This window comes from Alligator sinensis, unplaced genomic scaffold, assembly GCF_000455745.1.
Source record: "Alligator sinensis unplaced genomic scaffold, ASM45574v1 scaffold746_1, whole genome shotgun sequence".
Taxonomy (NCBI): domain Eukaryota; kingdom Metazoa; phylum Chordata; order Crocodylia; family Alligatoridae; genus Alligator; species Alligator sinensis.
In genome coordinates, this window is record NW_005841959.1 from 2,920,821 (window position 1) to 2,946,103 (window position 25,283).

The window sequence follows — 25,283 nt, forward strand, 5'->3', positions numbered from 1 at the left end:
ATTTATGCAGATTCCCAAAACTGAATGAGATAAAAATTCAAAAGGGAACTTAGTGTTTCCCATCACATCTCACTGAAACAGGACCACATAAGTTTCCTTCTTTTCAAAGAAAAATTGGTGCATAAATGGAGATCTCTACTGAGATGTATTGATGTACTTATATAGACTACGTAAGCACAGTTCACTGAACTAGCTTCAGATCTTTTCTCCTTACTTCTGCCATAGGCCAGTTGTATGGCTGCAGTCAAGTCATCCTCCAACTCTACTTACAAAATTGAATATAGTACTACTTAACTCAATGGGAGGGTTTAAAGAACTAGTTCATATATTCACCATATCAAAGATAAGAATTATCATTACACCCCAAAATTACATGCATTTGTTTTAAAAAGATATTCAACAGTTATGTTGCATTTTTCAGTCATTTTGCAATTATTTAAAGAAATCCCCAGATGTTTCCTACCCATCTCCTACCCAATCTTCATTAAGAGAATGCGGGCTTCTGCCTCTCTAGACACTGGTCTACATTAAGGCTAGGGGCATGCATTCAAAAAGCCTGAGCCTGAATTGGTTCAATATTTGCAGGTTAGTGTAACCTGGCTAGAGTGAACTGGTTTGTAACTTCACAGGCATCACAGAAATGCCTGCAATGGCTCAGGCTAGAAGCTGGGGGGTGCTAGAGCAGCCCTCCTTCCCTTGTACAGTACTGAGCTGAGAGGGGCATGGCCAGACCCCAGCAGGATGCTGTGATTAGCCCAGCAGAGAATTGATAACAGTGTTTATCACCCTCTAACTCGGTGTTTACCACCCCAGTAAGAAAAAAACAGGGGAACATTACCAGCTACCTGTTGATTCAGCACAGACTATACCCAGCATGTGGTCTGCTAGCTAATACACAGACATGTCCTCAGCAAGGCAGAGGGGAGGGGGGAATTCCTGCTTAGCAGGGAGTGGTGAGGAGGAGGGAGGAGAGCAGCCCACAGTCTGTGCCAGAGCTACAGCCAGGGAGCAGAGGGGAGGGGCCAGCTCTGCTGTGGAGCAGAGAGTCCTGCCCAGCCCAACGAGCATGCCAGGATGCTGGCGTAGTCTGATTTATCATAAACCAGCAAGGGATCTGGGACAGACATTGCATAAACCGGTTTGACCCAAATCAGTTAAGTCCAATACTACATTGAACCAGGGGGAACTGGTTCAGCCATTCTCAAATTGGTTTTTGTGCACTGATCACCTGTTTTGTTACAAGTTTAAACCAGTTTCTTATCATGTAAACTGGTTTATGTGTAATGTCTGTCCCTAGCCTAGAAGTTTATTTTATTTAAAGTCCTTCAGTTCCACCAATAAAATCTCAGGCCTTTAGTTTTTATACTTTTACATTCAAACTCCTCTCTTGGTCCCTCTCAAGTCTATTATAGTATTAGAAAAGCTCTCAAATATTTTTTCTGTTGATTTTCCCCATATCCAGAAGTAGGAACTACAATATATCTGATGGTCATTTCTCATGATACATGTATTTCCTATTTTTCTGGTCTTCATCAGGTTTCTTGAAACTTCAGTTAGCCACTGTCAGCACAAAAGGGTCTCTCTGCCCAGCACTAAGTTCAATCACAGAGTATTGAACCAACAACATGAAAAGGCTTGAGTTTTCTCCCATTTTCTTCAGTGAAGAGAAAAATTGCATTCTCAACATCTAGAATGAATGCTGTTCCCAGATTTCACAATAAACCTCTAAACTTCAGTTTATTGTGTATAAGCACAGAAAACCACACTTGTTTTTACTAATTACCATATATACTCAAATCCAAGACATGGAAAATTATAGCACATATATGAATATATAGTTATGAGGCATTGCCTTAAATGTGAAGTTATGGGGGTTGTCTTAAATTTGAAGTCTTCTTGGATTGGGGTAAATATGATAAGTTACAAAACAAATGCAGTTTCCCAGATATAATTTACATTCAAATAATTAATAAAAATCTTATACATCATGCAACATTTTGGTAGAAATCCTAATACAGATAACGTATATTCTTCAATGTTCTTCAATTCTTGAATACTTACTTAGGTTAATATATCAATCACTGTCTTTTTACAATATTTGTTTTTTAATTTTTGGGGGGATGGGACAGGGAGTTTCTGAAGCTGAATTTCACTTTAACTGAACTATTATACCTTTATCCCACAAAGGACAGTATCATGTTAAGCCCATGCAATGATTATGTATAATGTAAGAGTCATGCATTATTTTTAAATAATTAAAGCTAACTTGCTATGAGCCATGGCCAGTTGACATCATATTCCCTTGGATCTCCAAAGGGATGATTACTTAAGATATGCGATTTAAAAAAGAAAAAGGAGAGTGAGAATCCTAGACATAACACAATATAGTACATGGGGTTTTTTTGTAAAGTTTTGACTTGTAGCAGATGAAAAAAAAAACCTGTTAGGCCATTGAAATAAAGTATAAAATACAGACTTACAATATGCATCTCATAAGTAAAGAGATAGCACTGTCCCAGGGATGCAGGATCGGGCAAGGGGGAAGCCTTGTTCAGAGACAGACCCCAGACAGAAGTAAAAGAAGAAAAAAACATACTTGTTGCAGGGGCCCAGAGAAGCGAGGAGGCATGCCAGGGAAAACCGCCCAAGCAGTCTATTAGCCACGCCCATCCCCAGCTGGAGCCGGGTGACGTCATCGTTACCTGGTGAAGATAAAAATCGGCCCCGAGAGTGCAGAAACAAGGATGCTGAGTGCCGGATGAGTGGTGGGGAACCGCCGGGCGGAGCATGTCCAGATGCTGTAGTTGGCAGTGGCGGCAGCAGCAGGAGCTGCAAGGGATCTCCACACCGGAGAAGACTGGCAGGGATCAAAGGAGCTGGCAGGGAGGCCAGCAGCAGCAACAGAAGCTGCAAGCGATCCCCACACTGGGGAAAACTACCGTGGATCAAAAGGGCCGGCAGGGAGGCTGGGAGCAGCGGTGGCAGCAAGAGCTGTGAGAGCCCTGCGCCGGAGAAGACTGGCGGATGCCAGAGGAACCTGCAGAGAGGCCGGTGGTGGCGACAGCAAGAGCTGGCGAGGGAGCTCCCATTGGAGGTGGTGGGTGCCGCAACCCCAGGGCAGAGGCAGGTCCTGGAGGGGATGAGAGAAACCCCAGCTGGGGTGAAGGTGCGGGCCCTGACCCAGGGGATGCGCTAGTCTAGGGGCATTAGGAGCAAGGGGAGCACAGGACTCTCCCCGTGGTTGCTCCTCTTCTCTTTTCTTTTTCCCTTTATCTTGTTTCCCTTGCAGTCTTGTCTTTAGTTCCTTTTCCTGTCACTTTGCGTTGTTCCCAGGGCATGGGGTTTTATGGTGGTGAGGGTACCGTTTGTGTTTTTCTTTCTCTGTCTGATCTATTTTAGTTCCCTGTCTAGAGCAGGTTAGCTTAGCACACCATAACAGGTTGGGGAAGTAGAGACCCCATTTAAAGATAAAAGACCATGTGAGAATGCAGTGATGACCAACGGCATCCACCGTAGAAAGCGCAAGGTGTCAAAAGGGGAAATCCCAAATGCCGAGGTGCCAGAGCCCGAGGCACCCATCCACAAGGTAGGACATGTAGGAACTGAGGAAAACATCAACAGGGGAGAGCCGCAAAAGATCCTGAGGCTCATCTTGAAGGTTGGCGTATGACCAGGGTGTAGGGGAGGTTGGAGCCCCATGGACATCCGCCAGGACACGTGACAACTCTGGAGGCGTCCTCAAAGGGGACCCTCTTCACTGAAGGACCATCCCAAGTCATGGCAGGTGAGTTTGGGGGATACCCTGAAGGTAATCGAGGAAACCTCCGGGGTCTACACGAGGTTCCTTGGAGAACAAGATCAGCAGCCTGGGCAAAGCGCGGGAACAAATCATCGAGCGGAGACAGGCACAAGCACCATTCAGTTTTAGCCCAAAGCTTGAATATTAGTCTATAATACATTTCATGTGGTTTGTTAGGGGGGTGGAAGCAGGCTTTATCCATCACACATTGGCTATCTGCAGACATTGAAAAAAACAAACAGTGCTTTACTAGAAGAAGCAACACATTATTTCAACCCAGCTCTCCAGCATCTGTATAGCTTGGGTCCTTCACTGAGGTTTTTTGGCTTTTTTAGCTAAAGCGGATTCAATCAGCTACTAGATAAAAGCACCAAAAAAGTACCACTAAACTGCCTGATCTATATACATGTTGCAGAGCCAGGTTCAAGCATCCTTTGGGCATGTGCTGGGCTCAGCATGGGAATGCACTGAGTTTAAAGTGAAGTGCCATTTGGGTTTGTTTTTTTTAACATTTGCAAACAGCCATTGAGTATCAGACTAAGTCAGTTTATTGGGCTCCACTTAAGAAGTATTTTCAAATGTATATGCAAACTAAACTAGTGCAGAAAACACAGGCCTGATTGTTCCCTGGAATCTCTCACCACAAACACAATATAGGAGTCATCTATAATTTGTATGGCAGTGCCTGCCTAAGAGTTTTGGGTAGAGCCAGTCAGAAATAAAACCATTTTTCTGTGGAAATTTTTAACAAAAACCAAAAAAAGAAAAAAAAATTAAAAGTACTCCATGAAAATTTTAACTTTTTGTTCAGAAATCTTCAAACAAATAAACAGTAACTTGCAAATGTTTTATTTGGGGTTAGGCTGGTTTGTCAAGCCCAATCAAAAGGTCCTCTCTTGAATGGTTTGACATTAAAAGATCAACATGCACTTCTGCGGTGCCTTGGGAGTGTTACATGCCTCATGCTAATACCCTCAATCGGGAGTTGTCAACCTATAGCCTGTGGCCTAAATGCAGCCTGTGGAACCAATGGATCCAGCCCTCAGAGCCAGGAGAGTTTGGCAGCATTCTGGTAAAGAGGGTTTTGTTCACACTGTGGCTGGGCCAGTGGGGAGAAGCAGCAGCAAGGACAGTAGTCAAGTCATAACCCTGGCACACTTCAGACCCAAACTGGGTCTTTTCAGTTCACTGCTAAACAAAGTTGCTAACTGCTGCTCTTTACCACAGGAGATGTAGCCCAGTCAAAGTGCCCAGCCATGAAAACAGAATGGAAGCACAAAACATTTGAACATCGGCTCACAGAACATAATGGTGGCTTAGGTAGATGTGGTATAATGTTCATTCAAGCCAAAAAAAAAATCATTAGTTTAGGGAATGTTAAAACATTTAGTTTTGATCATAAATTTGTGAACTGTTTTGCTGCTTCCACATAGAATGCTTCATATGCTTGGCTCCAGATTCTTTATTTTGTAGGCATTTGGATGTCAAAGAAAAATCAAATGACCAGTTATGTGAGCATCCGTTTGCATTATAAATCCAGATAAATAGATCAAAAACAGATTATATTTATACAGGTACAAACACACAAATCCTCTCTGTTGGTGAATATCAAGTGCAAACTAAGCACTGTATTGTATTTACTTATATCCATGCATAAATCCTATTTTATGAGATATGACATCTTTGCAATATATTTTAGCCAGCTTCTATTTTATCCTTTGGGTTTAATATCTGCTTTTATTTTCTCAAGCCTATCATACATTAGTTCAAGAAAAACAAAAGAAACACAAAACTACCAAATACTAAGTGAAAAGAATCAGTGTGCAAGACAGATGAAACCATTAATGAAAGAATTGTGTTTCCCATATTATGCATTGCCATTTCTTCTAATTAGTTTTCCAGATGGTTTGCCACCATTAAATAATGTTTTTTTATTGGTTGTAGTATTTATGTAATTTTTCCCCAAATAGAAGCAATGTAGATTTAAGTTGGATGTGTCATATGTTGACTCTCTCCTAATTTATCACCAAAAAAATCTATGTCAAAGCATTGATTTTGCTGAGAACACTTGAAAAGATTTTGTGATTGTTTTAAAAGCCCTGTTGAGGAAAACAAGAGTTGTTAGTGAGTTATTAATTTACTTCTGCATGAAACTGGGCAGGGAAGCAGGGGAGGCAAGGACCAAACTGTGCTATGCAGCATAGTCCAGTATATATTCTGCTCCTTGGGTGGTCCAGCAGCAGTTGTATATCACAAGGCTTCTAATTTAGCATTTGCAGGATGAATCTCTAATTAGGTTATAACTTGAGTTATATTGGATAAGCAAATACATGGATGCAGAAGGGAAACTGAAGGGAACTGTACTAAGGACCATACAACTTCTTGGTTGGGGATTTGGGACATTTGGGAGCCTTCCTTTCTTTGCCCCCTCTTAAATAGAACAGCCAAAGAACAGAGCTGAATAAAAGCTCTGCAGAAGGCATTATGCACTTAAATTGCCCTCCAAAATTATTCTCTCTCACAAAGAGGAAAAAAAAAACCCAAAAAACAAACAACACAATGTTTTCTATGAGTTTTCTTGCATGCTAGATTATCTCATCATTTAAATCATTTCTTAAAGTACAGTGCTTCCATGTGGCTGAAGAGTTTAGATCAACGAAGAACATGCTTTCATTAAGTGCCTAATTAAGTGGCAAAATTTGGTTGCCCAGAGAAATTCATTGCAATTGTCTAGAAATTCCATGATGGCATGCTTGCTAGTATTGTGGATGATAGTGAGTCATCTGAACCATTCCCAGTTACCAATGGAGTCAAGCAGGGCTATGTGTTGGCCCCAAACCTTTTCAGTATGATGTTGTCTGCCATGCGTACAGATACCTTTCCTGAATGTGACACTGGGATTGACATCAGATACTAGACTGATGACAAGCTCTTCAATTTGAGGAAACTACAGGTGAAGACAAAATTACAGGAAGCTGTGCGGGCCGTATCCCATCCTAGTCGCCATGTGCGATCCGGGTGTGATCCGGGCCCTTTTTTGTGCTCTGCGCAGACTGTGGCCAGCAGCCCGGGCACGCGGGGTCGGAGAGAACGGGCGACACGCCAGAATTAGGCAGGGACTCGTAATGGTAGATTTAAAGATTGTTTACTTACACCAAAGATGGTTGCGGTGCAGGCTGGAAAACTTGCTTGGGTTGCAGTTAAAAACAAAACGACACGAACAATCACATGGAGTTTGCTAGGCTCCACGGAAACAGAGCTCCGGATGCCCTGGACAAGCGCGACACCAAAATAGAAACCTCGTAGATACGTCTTAAAAATATTATCGCTCAAAGACGGAAAGAGGTGGGCGGTGGATCAGGTTGCCAAACTCCTCTGAATCTCACACAGGGTTTCTATTACCCTGCTGTGTACCCAGAGTCCCCACGAGATGGATGTGGAGTCCTCTTCAGCTTGGGCGGAAACCACTCAAGCCTCTTATACGGCTTTGCCCGCAAGGGGGGAATAATTTAGAACTAGCCAATAGCGGAGAACAAATTTGCATGCGGGTGGTGGGAACTCCTTTGCACCGTGCATTTCTCTTCTGCAGCAGAAAACTCCACCGTGCAACGAAGTTGCAATTTAGCGGGAATAATTCTAGTGCCGAAGCACACACAAAATCATACCTTTGGGTTATGACAGGAGCGACTGTTCGTGATCTTCTGTTTGCTGATGACTGTTCCCTGAATGCCAAATCTGAGTGTGACACACAGCAGAGTATGGATCATTTCTCTTTAGCTTGTGACAATTTTGGCTTCACAATCAACATTAAGAAGACAAAAGTGATGCACCAGCCTACACGAGGAAAGCCTTACTAGAGCCTACCATCACAGTGAATGACCAAATGCTCCAGGCAGTGGACAAGTTCACCTATCTCTGCAGTACACTGCCATGTGCAGTTCACGTAGATGATTAAACCAATGCCAAACTTGCCAAAGCAAGCATGACCTTCAGCAGACTACATACAAATATGTGGGAGCACAGAGGCATCAGTAAGCAAACAAAACTGAAGGTCTACAAAGCCATTATGTTGCCAAACCTCATGTATGCATGCAAAACCTTGATGGTGTACAGAAACCATGCTATCAAGCTAAACCACTTTCAGATGGACTGCCTGAGGAAACTGATGAGGATAAGATATCAAGACAGGGTCCCAGACACTGAGGTTCCCACATGGGCAGGTATTCCAAGCATCCACACTCTGTTGATGAAATCACAGATAAGATGGACAGGCCATGTCACCAGGATGTCAGATGTGCGAATGCCAAAAACGATCTCCTAGGGCAAGCTAACAGAGAGAAATCACACTCAGGAAGTCCGGAAGAAATGTTTCAAGGACTGCCTTCAGTCATCCTTGAAATGTTTCAACATTGACCCAAAGTCTCAGGAAGATCTTGCTCATGATCATTCCACCTGGTAAAGCCTCATCCATACTGGAGCTACAATTTATGAGTGGAGAACTGCTGATACAGAGCAGAAACATAAGCAGCGTAAATCTTATAACAGCAGCTTGTCCACTGTTGGCCAAGCAACCCAAAGTTGTGTCACAACCCAAAGGGTGTGATTTTTGTTTGTGTGTGCTTCGGCACTGCTAAATTGTCCCCGCTAAATTGCAGCTTCCTTGCACGGTGGAGTTTTCTGCTGCAAAAGAGAACCCCGGTGCAAGGGAGAATTTCCTGCCAATTTGAAGCTTTCTTTGCAGGGTGCATTTCTTTGTTGCAGCACAGAAATGCTCGTTGCAAAGAGTTCCCGCCATTTGTATGCTAATTCGAGTCCCATTATTGGCCGGTTCTAAATTATTCGCACGTGGCAGCTAGTGATTGGCTTGCTAGCCGTATAAGAGGCTTGAGTGGTTTCCGCCCAAGTTGGAGGACTCCACGAACAAGGGAGGAGGAGACTTCACGCTGTGTGAAGATCTCTAAGCGCTGCGGATCCTTATGGACCCGGTGCATTTAAAGCAGGCAACAGAGGTCTGATCAACCTCTAGCCTCTCCCCGTCGCCGATAGATTCCTAGACGTATCCCTTCCCGCGCGCAAAAGAACTGGACCCACGGAGCCTAGCAAACTTCGTGTGGATGAGTGAGCAGAAGGACCCACGGAGCCTAGCAAACTTCGTGTGAGTTTATTCAGAGCTCTTCCGGACGAGTACTTTCTTCAGCTGACATGACGGGCTCGCATGTTCAGAGCCTTCAGCCGGATTGGGCTAGAGTTCACGAGTCTAGAACTCTTGTCTGCCTCTCTTCTTTCCTGTCTGTAACCGCAACTTAAGCAAGTTTTCAGCCTGCACCACTGCCATCTCGGTGTAAGTAAACAATCTTTTAAACTACCGCTACGCGTCTGTGCCTAATTCCAGCTCGACGGCCTTCCCTCTCCGACCCAGTGTGCCCAGGCTGCTGGCCACAGCCCACGTGCAGCACGAAAAAGGGTTCGGGTCGCTCCCGGCCTGCACAAGTTGCATCTCTTGCTCAGTGTGCCACAGACGGCTCAAAACACAAATTGTCCTGATCAACCACCCATGTGCTCATAGACACCAAACCAACCAGTGATGTCATGGTCATCTTTGAATTCAAAGGACAAATAACAACAGACATCCCCTATTCCAATACAACTGTTGATGTTATTGTTAAAGTTAACTAGACATAAACTTAAGGTTTGTATTAAATTAGGGTCTTAATGGGTTAGCTGATAGAAAGCTGGGCCTAAACATTCCCTACCTACAAAATGTGAACCCAGGCCTGACAGCACACTCTGGGCCCAAACCCAGAAGCCAACTTTCAAGCACCATGTACTTGAGAGCAACTTCAGAGGACTCTGAGCAGACCCACCAGGAAATTTCTGGGCCTGGATGAGAAGACCAAGCTGGGGCCTTTCTTGAGCTAGACATCCTGGATAATGATGAGGCGTACGTTAAACACTTTCCGAAAATGAACAAAGCTTTTTGCAACGTTGATGATTGTAAGCTTGGTATGTTTTAAGTTCCTCTCGGTCTAATATAACTTTTCTTAGATTAAGTGACCTTAAGCCATCAGTCTTTATTTGATTGTGAATTCCATAACATAAATCTTGCAAGATTGCTTAGCACAAAAGTGATTTGGCTCAAGTTTTTGAAAATACGTGAATCTTTATGCTAATAACAAGCAGGGAAAATGTAAACATAGAAAAATATATATTTTTAAAATTCTAAACACTTTTAAAAGGAATTTTTAAAAAATCTAAAAGCCAATTATGAATCAGCTTACATTAAGACAAACAAGATTTAGTTCAATCTTATGGAAAAGATGAAAAGAAAAGTAGCTAAGAACAATAGGAGAATGGAACAAGCTGCTGAGGGAAACTGTGGAGGTTTCAAAAAGAGATTAGAGTACCACCTACACAGGATAAAGTAGAAATCCTCAAGATGTGGAATGGCTTGAACTAGACAAACTTCAAAGTCCCTTCCAGGCCTATCAATTGTAAATAAGGTAAAACTCTACCTTCTATTTTTAATTTCAGCTGCCTAATTGTGATCACTTTAAAACCCTTTAGAATTTGTATACTGGTATTAACCATGAGCTGCAGGGTGTGGGGAGGACTGTGTGTGCATATGTGTGGTCACAATGTGTCAAACAAATCTAGCTAAGTGGCTAAGTATGAAGACCAAAAACCATTATAATACAACATTCATTATAACCAACATCTCATTTGACTCGGGTCATTTGACTACTGTTAGATGCTTCAGAGACTTGGGTACAAATACTTCTGTGTACAAGTAAAAACTCATCAAGTTAATGTTAACAAAATATATAGCAGCTGAAAATTACTTTTATAATAAATACTAATTATATTACTATTAATATAGTAATGTATTAATTACTATATTAGTGATTACATATTAACTACTAGTATTAAGTACAGAGCATAAGCGAGTGAGCAAAAAGCAAGAGTATTTTTCTTTTATATTTTCAAAAACATTTTTTCTCATGTGGTAGGGTGCTATGCTGTTTTACTCCGAAGTACCTTCTAAATACATGAAACTAGCAATAATCCCTGAAAGTTCTGAAACAAGAGATACTAAAATGAGAATGCGCTGTAAATAAAACCAACAAACGAACAAAAAGAAAAACACTAGTTTTGTTGTCTTCCAGGGAAGTTTTAAATGCGTCTACTAATAGTTTGCCTTTTCTCTGATTTCCTAGTGGATGTGATTAAGGGTCTAACTGGGTAATTTAAAATCAATACCAAATAGCATCAATGGCAATCCCTCAATTTGAGGATGATCTCTATCACAGTTCATTGATGGATCTAGAGGTGACTTAAGAGTCCCATCCTTGAGCCACAGACCCATTGTCAGAAGTTGCAGGTCTTTCCATGGGAGGGTGGTTCCCCATAGGCCAGGGTTTCTTTCCTTTTCTTTCTTCCTGTGAGACATTTTACCTCAAAATGGGCAGCCACTTGGCTGAAGTTGTGGTGCCATTGGAGTCAGTGGCAAACAAGTTCCTCCCAAGTCTTGACACTGGCATCCATTTTCTTGAGGTATGCCTTCAATGTGCCCTTGTAGTGTTTCCTTTGGGCACTGCAAATGCTCAGGCCATTACTAACCTGGGAGTAGAGCACTTGTCTTGAGAGTAAAGAGTCAGGCATCTGCAAGCAATGACCAGCCCAGTGAAGTTGGTGCTTGAAGAACACTGAATCAATGCTGATAATATTGGCTTCAGCAAGGATGCTGGTGCTAGTGCAGCAATCTTCCTATTTGAAGTGGAGGATTTTCCAGAGGCATCACTGATGATGCCTATCTAGGCTCAAGAAGATGATGGTAGGTCACCCATGTTTCACATCCATAGAGGAGAATGGGGGTGATGACTGCACTGTAGACCTGGATCTAGGTATCCTTCTGGAGATCTTGATGAATAAAGACACAATGAAGCAATTCCCCAAAGGAGACATTTGTGTGACAGATCCTATGCTGGATCTCCTCAATTTTCATTCTCTGAGTGAGGTGATTACCGAGGTAGGGGAAGTGCGTGACTACCACCAGAGTCTTTGCCTCAATAGTAATTTGGGGAGAGGGGTCACACTTATGACCTGTGACAGGCTGATAGAAAACTTTAGTCTTCTAATTTTGAGAGAGAGCCCCAAAAATTCAGTAGACTTCTCCAAAAAGTTCCAGCGTGGTCTGGAGGTTTCCCTCAGTATATACAAGGTTGGTACAGTTGTCAGCATATTGAAGGTCAAGGATAGTTATTTTGAGTACTTTGGTCATTGAGGGAGATGTCTCAGATTGAAGTGCCCACCATCCATTTGGTATTTAATGTAAATTCTAGAAAGAAGATGGTCTTTAATGAGAACCAGGATGACTGTCAAAAAAATGGAGAACAGAATTGAGGTGATGACACATACTTGCTTGACCCCAGCTTGGATGACAAATGGATCTGTCTCCGATCTGCTACATAGAATGGTCATAGTTATCTGCCTGTGGAGAAGCCTCAGATCCTTGATGTACTTTTTGGGATATTCAAATCTGGCTAGTACTTTCCACAGGGCTTTGGGATAGATGGAATCAAAACCCTTAGTGAGGGCAATGAAGGTCACATACAGGTCCTGGTGTTTCTGACAATTTTCTTGGACCTGGCAGACAACAAAGATCATGTAAATTATGCCACAGGATAGCCTGAAACTAGGGCTGTGCAAAGCTTCAGGCCCTAATTCGATTTGCCAGAGATTCAGCCTGATTTGATGGCCAAATTTCTGAATCTGAATCGAATCAGAGGACCCTTTTATTTCTCCGAATCAAATCGGAACCCTCTGAATCGATTCAGAAAGATTTGGAAAGATTCAGAGATTCAGACATAGACACAGCTTTAAATGTTTTTTTCTACATACCTCTAGGTAGCAGGGGCTCATGAATGCTGTGATGCTGGGGCACATGGAATGTCCCACAGAAGCATGGGGGGCTCCCCAGCATGCTCAGTAGCAGACCCAGAAGGGGACCAGAAGCACTTCTGGTCCACTTCCAGGTCTGCCGGAGAGTGCACTGGGGGGACCCTGTCATATCCCCCTGGCTTGGCAATTCATGCCTCCTGGGTCTGGGGGGGGACACCCAGGGTCCCACCGTGGCTGATCGCTGAGCCAGGGAGGTGTGGGGGAGAGGAGGAGCTCCCCTGGCAGACCTGGAAGTGGACGAGAAGCACTTCTGGTCCACTTGTGGGTTTGCTGCCGAGCATGTGGAGGATCCCCTGCACTCCTGTGAGATGCTCCATGAGCCCCAGCATCGCAGTGATCATGAGCCACGCCTGCTGCCTCAAGGTATGTAGAAAAAACTTTTAAAGCTGTGTCTATGGCCAAATCACTGATTCTCTGAATCAGCATTGAATGTTCAGATTCGGATTTGGCTGAATCAAAACAGGGACAGTGATCTGAATCAACGAATTGAATCACTGTACCTGATTTGGGCTAAATCTGAATTGAATAGGGCCTGCTTCACACACCTCTACCTGAAACCACACAGATTCTGGGAGGACTGCCTCAGCAAGAGGTGGAAGATGGTTTGGGAGTATGAAGACAAACATTTTTTCTGCTGTGAAAAGGAGGGAGATACCTCAATTGTTCACACACAGAGACTTATCTCCTTTCCTGAAGATAGTCATGGTGTTGATATTCTTCATGTCCCTAGGGATCTCTTTGTTGTTCCAAATGCACAGAATAAATATGTGGAGTCTCAATACCAGTTTCTCACTACCAGCCTTATAGATTTCAGCAGGTATGCCATCCAGTCCAGTAGCCTTGTTTTTCTTGGTTTCTTTCATGTCATGCCATACCTCTTCTAGGATAGAATGGTTAGTGAGGCATACCCTTTCATGGTACTGGGGGAAGGATTTGATGGTGGTATTTACCATAGTGGACTCATAGTTCAGAAGTGCCTCAAAGTGCTCTTTCCACCTAGCTTGGGTAGATTCATTATCTTTGAGGAGCTTTGAACTATCCTGTGATTGCAGAAATGTGGAAGACTGTGGAAAGCTTGGCTGTGGATGGCCATCACTGCCTGGAAAAAGCTATGCATGTAATTTTTGTCAGCATGCAGATGAATCTCTTCAACTTTATTGTGCCACCACTGATTTTTGATTTCCCAGATCCTCCTTTAAGCTTTGGCTTTGAGGAACTGATACATCTCCTTCTTCTTCTGAAATGTAATCCTGATGCTATATTACCAAAGAATAAACCTTTCTCTTCTAGTCAACGAGGGCTTGGATCTTGGTGTCACTCTTATCAAACTAGTCTTGGTGTCAATGGGTGGTATAGTCAATGCATTCAGCACAGGCTATATGGGTGTTTTCTTTAAACCCCTTCCAGAGTTCCTCAATGTTGCCTTCATTTGTGGACAGGGCAGACAGTTTTCCATGGAGGCACTGTTGGATACCTTGCAGACCTTTGGGTATTGAAGAGATTTGGTGTTGAGAGTCCTTTGCACCGCTTTTAGCTGTTTTCAGTGTTTCAGAGTGAGTTGGATGTTAATAATGGACCTGACAAGATGGCTATCTGTTCAGTAGTCATAAGCTCCTTACATGGCTCACATGACATGTACATCTATTCAATCACAGGCTCGAACAATAAAATAGTCAAGAAAGTGCCAGTGCTTAGAGCAAGGGTGACTCCAGGTGGTCTTGTATTTGTCACTGTGTCTGAAGATGGTGTTCATGATGACAAGAATATGCTCTGTGCATTTGCTCAGGAGAAGGATGACATTGGAGTGGATGCCCCCATCCAGTCATCTTGTCCCATGCAAAGCTGCAATGTTGATGTTATATAAAGTTTTCTGGAGACAATGGCAATTATTTCTGGTCATTTGTTGTCTTTGTTATCCATCAAGGTATGAATGTTTTGTGTTGCAAAAATCATTGTCTTCTTATGATATTTTTGACGACAGAAAGAGTGATCCCACTGGATAAGTCTATCCAGCTAGGAGTAGATAAAACAGCCTAGAATTAAGGTGCCTTTTCAAGCCCTTTTCCCACATGGGGTGAGCAGAGGGGATCCTGAACAGGACTGTTCAGTCGCAGAAACGGCTGCCAAATTGCATCCCTTTCTCATCTCAGCAAGGCAACCATCAGGGTACTACCACCTGTATGCAGATTCATGGCTGGAGATGGCTATATTCACTATCCCTGTCTCTGTCACCACTCATCCACTGCCACAGGGCTTTTGGAGGTTGATACAGGAGAGAATGTTTTTTCCTGTGTTAGAAGCCTGAGTATGACTTGGTGTAACATGAGGAAGCTGATGCATGGAAACAGCAACTACATGGTCTTGACAAGGTAGAGATCTCAGCCCAGTGGCAAGTGAGAACTGTAGACAACAGGAGACCTTCATTGTGTTGCAGCCTTCTTCTATGTTTACAGCTACTGAGATCATGACATCTTCCATCTCCTCTGCCATTGAGGACTTGGGGTTTTAAACAGTGATTTGCCTGGAACTTTCCCTCAGGCCTACTTGCCATTAGTGCCTCTGCCAGAATTGTGAGACTTCAGGCAACATAGCCCTGAGGTTCATTGGGACACAAGCCTCTCTACCACACAAGATCTTGGTCCATGGAGAGGACCAAATATACCTGGATTATTTTTTTATTTTGCTATGCCTATTTGTTCTAGTCCCATTAACTGAATCATGGTTTTAAAAGTGGGCCAGAAGAAAGGCAAAACAAAGTGTCTGTGAAAATGAAAATCTAGGAGCCCAGGAGACAGAAACTGTTCTAATGTTGCAGTGGTGAAGGATCTCTATGACCTCTGCACAGTGAGGGAGTGCTTGGACTTCAGTTCTTCTAAGTCCTATGAATCTTGCAACTACATGGCCACCTGAGCCAGGAACAGCAAGAGTCTCCCCGAAAAATAGAGGTATAATGTAAGTGAATAGTTGAGCTGAATGCTCTGGAAGCAGAGTACAGAAGACCGTAAGCAGTGAGCAATGTAAAGTTGCCCAAGGCAACATTTCTCATAATAAAACCTTTTCTGCATTGAACTTGAGAACAAAACCATTAGTGATGGTGCTTTACTGCCATTGCTCCTTGGGGATCACTAAATACTGAATAATATCACTCTGATAATATCAAATCTATTTTGATCTGTCTGGAATCAGATATGCACTATTTGTTTTATATTAGGTTAAGTGTTAGGGCACTATTTTTGTGAATCTTCTCACAACAGGGAATACGATTCTTAATGTTTAGCATTTGTATAGCACTTAATGTATTCAAACTGCTATATGAGCTCTCTCATGAAAACTCAAATATCCCTTTGAAGTTGTTAGGTAAACGGTATAATGGATAGAATGCTCCTTTGTTTTAATGTTATTTTTATTTTATAAGACTATAATATTTTTAAAGACTAAGGTTGATTAAAAACACATAATCCAAAAATCAATGGCAGTTGTAGGTGCTCAGCAGTTCTGAAGAAAAATCTAACTGTTACCTACATGCCTTATGTAGAAAATTAGGTGTTTAATTGTAGCTTTCTAAATTTACAAATATTGACTACATTTCCTGAAGCACTCTGCACAGTCAGTCAAACTGCCTGGGAAATGGAATACAGCTTTTTTCTCAAAAATTTCTAAAGATTTAAGCTAAGGGCTGGTTTTGCCATCTAATATCTCTGTTTCAAAGTGTTCTTCTGTAAATGTATCTTGCCTCTTTCTTTCACCAAGTGAATAATTTCCTTCCCAACAAAAAGTTCGAAATCAAACAACACTAATAGTTATTGTTGTCAGGTTCACTAAGTCAGTTAAGTAACCTGATATACTAATTTCACATGTAAGAGTTCCCCAATAGCAGTAAAATCTCCACACACTATTTTTTTCCCACCTCTTTTTTTCTAAAAAATTCCTAGAGGCAAATTTTCTTTCACATGTAGAGTTTATCTGAGATTAGGAACCAACCCTCTAACTGCCAGATAAATAAGGGAAAAAATATTCAAATAACATTGCTTTTCTTCCTCCAGTGGGAGTATTGATAAAAACAAGCCTACAGTACAGTATATAATTGTCATTCTAAGAAACTCAAATTCTATTCAGATAATTCCATCTTTCTGACCACCTGCCATCCCCACCCAGCAGTTAGTCACTAGCATTTAAAAGATGTATAGATATTTTTTAATAAATCAGGCTTATATTAATGTCCCTCCTACCCTTAGCATGGTTTGGTTAGAAAAACAAATGGGGGTGCAGTGGACAGGGTGCAGAGGAGAGGAGATAGATAGCATCACTAACGTTTATGGTTCTTAGGGAAGGCAGGGGAGAAGGTGGTGTTCAGATGCATACTGGACCTCTTCCTGACAACTCATAATTCAGAAGATATGAGTGGAAAATACATTTGGGGGCGAGGGTGTATCTTATTTCCCATTAAAAATCTCAGTATGAAAAGGAGGCTTGGTGGAACCGAATGTCTTTCCAAGCATCTGAAAGTAATCTTGCCACTATTATCTCCCTATTATTTTACCCTGTACTTGGGACATTGGCAAGCTGAGTTTCCTGGAAGCTGGGAGCTGACCAATTATTTGTTTTAGGATCAAGAAGGATTTTTTTTCTAACTTTCTTCCTAAGGGATTAATTTTCCTTGAAGCATGATAGAGGTAGTTTTAGGTAAAAGTTAGAAATAGGAACTTAAGGTTTAGGAAATAATATGGAAATATTTACTTCATTGCAACTTGCAGATGATTCCTGAGCTTTCAGAGAGAAGTTAGAGCAAGGCCTGGGATATAATTGGTGGATCTTGTTAGTCAGTAACAACTAAGGGGGACTTTGTAAGCAGAGGTACAGTCTAAAGCCTTTCTATACTGTATGCTCACAGAAAAGAAAGCCAAAAGTATTCTGGAGTGGACCAACTCCAACAGCGTGGGCTAATAGAGCCAAGCCTGCATTACTGGTTATATGATGTAAAACCTATCATGTCACACAGATCCAGTTAATGACTAGTACATAAATGAGAGTGTGCAAATAAATAATAACATAGGGAAGGTACTATATTGACAACGTGGTGGTCTGCCATTTAAAATCCATGTCTCCATCTACGCTTCCTTTCCTTTTAGGCTCTGATCAACAACATAAATACAACAGATCCATGTGGTATCCCTAGGCTGTCCTAACATTGGAGAGTGCAAAATGTTGTTCCGCACACACAAATAATTTTGCGTGCCTAATAGCTGTAATACTTTAATTAGTTATTTTAGTAAACTACTAGGAGTTTCACAGCTTGTAACATGTACCTGATAGACAAAGTGCTGGAAGGAGCATATCCAGGTAATGAAGTAGGACTAGAAGGTATACATACAATTGCAGGTAAAAAAATTGGTATTTTTCCCCATTTTTTTCACACTTACAAAAGAGAAATATTCCTGTTCAGTACACATCTGACTGATCCTTCCAAAGATATGCAAGGGAGATTATTTCAGCCAAAGAATGAATTACAGATCTCAGTTAAGATGTATATGCAGCTATTTCTTGGTCTCTGTAAGAAAATCAGGAAAGGAGGAGTTGGAAGGGGGATTATCTTTAGATATGTGACATGCCCTGCATCCTTTTTTAAATGATGCCAGCGCCCTCCCTCCCCAAGCTTCATCCACAATCATGAAAAGAAATTATGAAATGCCAGTACATTCTGACTCCTTTCAATGAGCAACTAATTGTTGTCTCTTCCCGATCTCTAGCCATATTAAAATTATAAAACAATATTTTTCATTCAAATTTACTTTTCTAGATGTTGGTTCAAATAGCAGTAAGATTACTGTAAGTACTGTACGATTACTGTACCATCACTTTTCTTCCTTACCCTGTTTCAACAGCAGATGCCCTGTTTTTTTCACCAATATGGTATCACCTAGCAACATGAGGTTCTTTGTAAAATTATTTTCAATTTAATGATGATATAGTGTGAAACATTCCAGACATTTGCAATAGAAGGTATACAAAAAATATTTTTCACTGTGTTCTTTCAATTAGAACCAAACAAATTATGTTTGATTTAAGAGGACTCCTGTTATTTGCATCCTACAAGGTACTAAAATATAGGCTACTTTGAATGTAAAAGATGGAAAGAGGCATACAAAAATCCATGCAGCTAAAACTTTCAATTTGTGTAAACATTTCCTTTGAATTACGTCAAAAAAGAAACCTTCTACAATAAAAGAAAAAAATATATTTATACCAACTTCTCCCTAGTAGAAATTCCAGAGCCTTAAACACAAAAACAAAACATAATCATCATATGATCAAAAAGTCTGTATTATGGAGCAGATCAGACTTAACTCAGAACCTAGTCAAAATAGTCATTCTGGACTTAGATTTTTTTCACAAAAAAGTTTGCTTAACAGTTATATGATGAAGCTGAACTTTGAGTATTTTATTTTCTGGAGATGCAATTACTGTTTAAGATATGATTTTATATATAGATAGAATGACTGCACCAGCATTTTCAAAATATGGGACATACCTCTTTATGAAAAGTAGTAAGGAATAAAATCTCAATGTTTGTTTAAAAAGTAAATCTCTGTTATGTTTGCAAATAAATCATCAAACATGGTACACACAGTCAAAGGCATCTGCCTGAATTTGCAGGGAGCCTGGAACAATACCTCTGAGATGTGAGATGCCTAAAAGATACTAAAGCATATATTTTTAAAAGTAAAATGTTAACTATTTTTAATGTTAGAGGCTCAAAAACTATAGGAAAGACTAAGGGTCATGGGGCAAGTTGAGAGGACTTGTAAGAAGCTACTCAGCTTTCAGGGGCTGAAATCCAATGGCAGGTGGTTAGCAGCTAATAGCCTGCCTGGCTTGAAGGGTAGGAGTCAGCTGTAAATGAGGATGGAGCAACAAAGATGTTTAAAAGCCCCTAGGAGAGCATAGCGCCAGGGAGGAGAGGAGGCTGGGGTGCTGAAGGAGACACAGAGCTGGGTTTCCCCTTCTCAAGGTCTGAAGAAAGAAAGCAGGTTCTAGTTGTGTTTGCTTGCACTCTTGCTTGGGTTCTTTTGTTTGTTTTGTAATCTCCTTACAGGTAGCTCAGTTTTCAAAAGTCAAGGAAATGCCGGCCTCAACAAACAATAGACGTGTAAACATAGTTTGCTCATAATGAAGGCCCTAATTGTGCTAACTCCCGAGTGTGCAACTGCAATTGAAGTAATTGGAGATGATCAATATGCAATGTTTGGATTGTGACTACAGCACTTATGTGACTACTGCATTTACTCACATAGCACATTCATCTTTGCAAAGGAGGCTGTTTTTCTCTTCTAGGACAGAGGCATGAAGGAATAGAAGCAAGGATAGGCTGTACTGAAAAATGTCTGCAGCTTATCTCAGCCCACAGTCAACAGGGGTGGACTTCAGTGCTAAACCTTTAGTCACTACTGAATCAGCAACAGTATTTGGCTGAGCAGCCAAAATTACTGACAGCTTGTAAAAAAAAGTTAAAACTAGTCTTTACCCCTGCTGCTCTCTGGTCAAGGAAAACAGCAACCATTTTGCAAACCTTTTTATTTAGGAGAAAAAGCCAGCTCTAAGCTATCTTGCTCAAAAAATGGGAGTTATTTTAGGGGGAGGGAGTTTGTTTTGTTTTCGCTTTGACATTCTCCCTTCCAGAAACAAGGTCTGTGTCTTATCTGCCTATGTGTGATATGCGAGAAAATATGGTATTCCATTTTTTTACTATGAATTTTTTAACACTATTCTTCAGTGTGGTTGAGTTAGGTAAGCGCATCTAGTTAGCATAGTTTCTAATACTGATACAGCAAAACAGCAACATTATCTTAGTCTGCTGACAGACATGGAAAAAACCCAATTAAATTGAATCAGCTATTAGATAAAAGCACTAAAAAGTCCCATGGAAATGCATGATCTATACAGAAGCTGGGGAGCCAAGTCAAACTGACACAGTTCCTCTTCTGGTAAGGCACAGTTTTGTTTTGTTTTTCCACATCTGTCAGTGTCCTTAGTGCCAACAAGGTCTTTGTGTCTTGGCTTTTATCTTTTGCACATCAAACATTATCTTTCCACCTGTAAGAAAGTAAACTCAAGAACAAGTTTATAATTACTTAATACCCATAAAAGCTCAATTTGGAAATGATTACTGAATTTCTGGCAGCTCACAAATAATTCTGTTATTAGGAAAACAGAGCTTGAATCTCAAGCTTCTTAAAATATAGTCTATAAGCTTAAAAGCATATTTTTGAAGTTCTGCTAAAAGGTAATACAAACAACAATGAGCTAAAGGGGAAAATGTAGTTTGTATAAAAGTGCAGCACTTGAGATGCACCAAGCATCATTAGGATTGTGCCATAGTGACATTTTGGGTAAGGCTGACTCTGACATTTGCTAAATCTGCAATTTTAAGACATTAAAGAAAAAAAACCAGCTCTCAGGTGTAGGTCAAATATAAAATTGGCAGTGGCATATAATTAAGATTTTATTAAGTGGAAAAAGAGAGTAGATTATTTAAAAAAAAAAAAAAAAAGCAACACTTAACCTATATGAATAAAAATCTTCTTATGGTGAATAGCCAGCAACAGTCATAAAGATACACTCAACTTCCCTACCCTTCTAGGCAATTCCCTTAAGTCAGTATGATTACTCATGTAAGTACATTTATTTCCATGCTTAAGTGCTTGTATCACTTACCACTAATACAGTATCCTTTTATTAAACCAACACTTTTTTTTCATCTACCATGCAAGATTATTTTCCAATGATCTGGGAGACATTTTAATAACACCAATGATTTGGGGACCTGAGATTTCATAAAATCAACATTCCAATGCAAAATGCAGTACTGCACACCTAACTATCAACATTGTATAGTACATTTATTTAAAATAAATTGGTGTGACAGACTTGGGTAATCTGCCTGATGCTCCCTAGTGGTCAGACCCACCTGCCTGTGCTCCCCAGCCTCCCTCACCTCTTTCATCTTACCTGTACATCTCACCTGTCACAACTTGGTCTTAAGGTCTTTTAACTGGGGATTCTGCCTTAAGCGGCCAGGGTGGCCTTTCCCTGGGTGCCTTTCCTCTGTGTTCAGTCCTTGGGGCTTCTTTGCCCCAAAATCTATGGGATGGGTTTCCCCATTAAGACAGCTCCAGTTGTGTCTTAGGGGCTAGAATCATAGTATCCATCCTCCCCGTAGCCACACCCATGTTACCCACTCGGTATTCGGTAGATTTGGGGAGACGGGGGCTGGCCTCAATTTTTTCTGGGGCTTCCACCTGCCTGGCTTTAGCCCCTTTCCTCTAGCTGTGGCCCCCACTCCCCAACCCAGCTCCACTGTCCTAGATTTCAACTTCTTGGCCTCTAGCTCTTGTCTCCCCATCCTGGGTTCTTGGTCCCTGGCCCTGGTCTCTTGCAGCAACCCCTTGTAGCTGCTTGTGTGCCGCTCCACGCCTGGGGTCTCCAACCTTGGTAAAGGACCTCCAGGTTGGGTGTCTCTCAGGCCCTGTAGCCACCCATCTAGCCACACCCTGGCCCTCCATTATTAAATTTAAGCATAATGGAAATATAAGCAAACTACTTCTCACTACAGTTCTCTCCTACTGTGGGTCAATGCTGCTCCCCCTTAGCTGTCTTGGTCTCACTCTTATGGGTAGCTTGAGTGTCAATCAGTCTAGTTTCCTGTAGCCAGGTTTCTCAGGACCTCCTCTCCCTGCAGCATGAGCTTCTGGCTCAGGCCCTGGGCTTACATGCCTCTAGGCCATGCCCCTTCATGTCATGTGATGCCCTAGCCCCACACCAGTTTCCCCTTTACTTTAAAGCTAGCCTGTGCTCCTCTGCTGCAGTCCTACACAGCCAGCTTACTTGCTGTACTCCCTTCAACTAACACAGTCCCCCTAGTTCCCTATTACAGTTTTTTTTTTTTAGTTCAGTAACATTTTATCTTGTTAAGCAACTGTGAGTTCAACCAGAAACTTACACAAAGTCACTGCAAAAAGACTGAATCCCACAGACTTCCTTTAGTTTCCCTTGGTTTTGAAACCTCAATCTCTAAGAACTGCTTTTTTTATTATTACTGTTCAATGCTACCTAACATATGCACATTGCACACACACTTGGCATTTCTGTCATCTCTCATACTTCTTTCTGCAAAATGCTATTAGTCACAGAGTGACTTTGCTTCCCGGGTAAGAGCATGCAGTATTCACAAACTGGGTCACAAAGCTGAATTCAGACACCTGTGAAATCTACAATGAGTCCTTGGCTCAATGCCATCTGACAGATTTCCATCCACACTTAAATTATAAATGAAGGCTAAGAATTTGCTTTTGTTTGAAGTTAAATATCTTATATCATACTTTAATAGCTAGTAAAAAAGAGCATTCTTGCAGTATTGATATAACTAATATTTCAGACTGCTGCCCCTACTAAGAACAAGCAACATGTTTTAATTAATGATGATAAACTGATGTGGGCCACAAACTCCTACTCTAATCCCATACTTGAACAAGTTCATATCAATTTACAATTTTCTGAGGGATAACAATACTTCATAAGTACTTCCTCCATTGTTGTTTAATTTGGAAATCTCATTTAAGAGCATTAGAATTATTCTCTGCTAATCCAGGTCCCAAATCCAACAGAATACCTACAGAAATACTTTACTTGAATCCCACCAAAGTCAATGACTCTTAGACTCTTTGGCCCCTGGAGCACATTCCACTTAAGACTTGATTAACCAGCTAACCACATTTAAGAAGTTCCTAGCCACATGTTAATGGAATTAACAGCATGGTAAAAGAAGGAATAAGCCCAAAGTTATTACACAAAATGTGTGTAATGATTTTGTGGCTGGTTCCTATTGTGCCATTAATTGAATGTGTCTAGGCTGGAAGCCCAGTTAAGGGTGGGAGCTGGGGGCTCCCAGGCTTGGTGGTACATGGTATTCCCCCATAACTGACAGACTCATCAGCTGACAGGGCTTCCACAAGTGGGAACTTACTACTTTTTAGTGCAAGGGGAGCCTAGAATCAGGATCTCAGACTCCCTCTACACCAGCAATAAGACACAGTGTGATCTGATCCTCTACCCCACAATCATACTTCCTGCCATGTGGTGTGAACCATTGCATCAGATCCCATGGCAACTTGAATTGCACATCTGACAGGGGCCTCTGAGTAAAGTTAAGAATGAGCTTATTCCTTTGCAGAGTAAAGGCTCTAACATTTATTTTAAAAATCCTTTCAGTCATTCCCGCTAATGGACTGTTTCAATGCCAGAATATTCTTCTCTATACTTTTGCAGACTGTTACTCTGTGGTAGTAAATTTCCTCTAGTTTAGGGGCAGACAATTATTTCGGGCAGAGGGCTGCTTACCAAGTTTTGGCAAGCTGTTGAGGGCTACATGGGTTGCACCGCCCCATTACAGGTGCCCTGCCCCTGGTCGCCATCTTGTGATCAGAAGTCCTGCCATCTAACCCCTGACCTTTGCCACCAGAAGTCCCTCCCCTTGCCCCCAGACATACGTCTTTCATCAAGAGGTTTTGCCATCTCAGAACCAGAAAAATAGCAAATTATATTCTAAAAAGTGAACATCTTACACATTCATTAATTTTATTTCAAAGCATATTTTTGTTCTGGTTTACATGTGTTTGTCTGGTTTACATGTGTTTGTCTAGCATACATAGAGATGATTGTATATAATAGTTTAAAATGAAATCTTACTTGTGTATATTGTGGAGGGTGGGTATAGGTTTGTGGTGGGCTGTGGGTGTGTAGGTGTGGGGTGAGGAAGAGGGTGTCAATGTGTTTGGGGGTGGATAGGTTTGGGGGTGGGGTGAGGGAGCATGTGGGTGTGTGTGGATATGTGGGGTATGGGTGGGTATGGGGTTTGTGGGGGATGTGTGGGGGAGGGGGACTGGGCTGTTTGAGGGGGTGTAGCTATGGGGGTCTGCATGTATGGCAGTGCAAGGGGGGTGTGCATGTGGGACATCCTACTGCCCCGGTCTCCTATCATCTTTGACAGGCAGCCAGGAGAAGATAAATATGTTCTAAAATTTTTAGGGGCCTTGTGAGCTGGATAGAATAGCCCTGCTCTAATTACTCCATTTGAACTACAACACATTCTTCTGTAACGTTACATGAAAGAGAAGAAAGAATTGTTAGTTTTAAAATGTCTCCATTCATTTTATATTTCTTTTCTAGTTATGACATCTTTATTTTCTGTATTGTAATATTTTACTACCCTGTCTTAAAAGTAATATTTTCATTAATACATTTTAACAGTGAAAACTGAAGAATGTGAAAGGAAAGTTCTTCTTATGATTCATCCGTGATGCAACAAGTGATCTTCACTATTCTCATTATTTTCTTAAAGTAAACTTCTGAGGGTTCCATCCTGGATGCACAAAAATCCTACCAAAGTTAATGGGACTTCCGGGTGTGAAAAGAATACAGGAACAGGCAAGGAGTGCCTAGAACAGGTGGTTTTATTTTTTTGCTTTAAAGC

At 41.5% G+C, this 25,283-nt stretch overlaps 1 protein-coding gene across 5 annotated transcripts in view; it reads right to left on the bottom strand.

Annotated features, from left to right (window-relative positions):
• Positions 1–25,283, bottom strand: part of DMD (dystrophin) — a 1,961,037-nt gene that overhangs the window by 1,575,753 nt on the left and 360,001 nt on the right. The window contains exon 2 of one of the 5 annotated variants that reach the window (XM_025200211.1): positions 18,178–18,305. The exons of the other annotated variants lie outside the window; for them this stretch is intronic. Within the exon in view, the coding sequence (XP_025055996.1) occupies positions 18,178–18,207 (30 nt within the window). The 5' untranslated portion in view covers positions 18,208–18,305. The remainder of the gene's footprint in view (positions 1–18,177; positions 18,306–25,283) is intronic. 5 annotated transcript variants of the gene reach the window in all.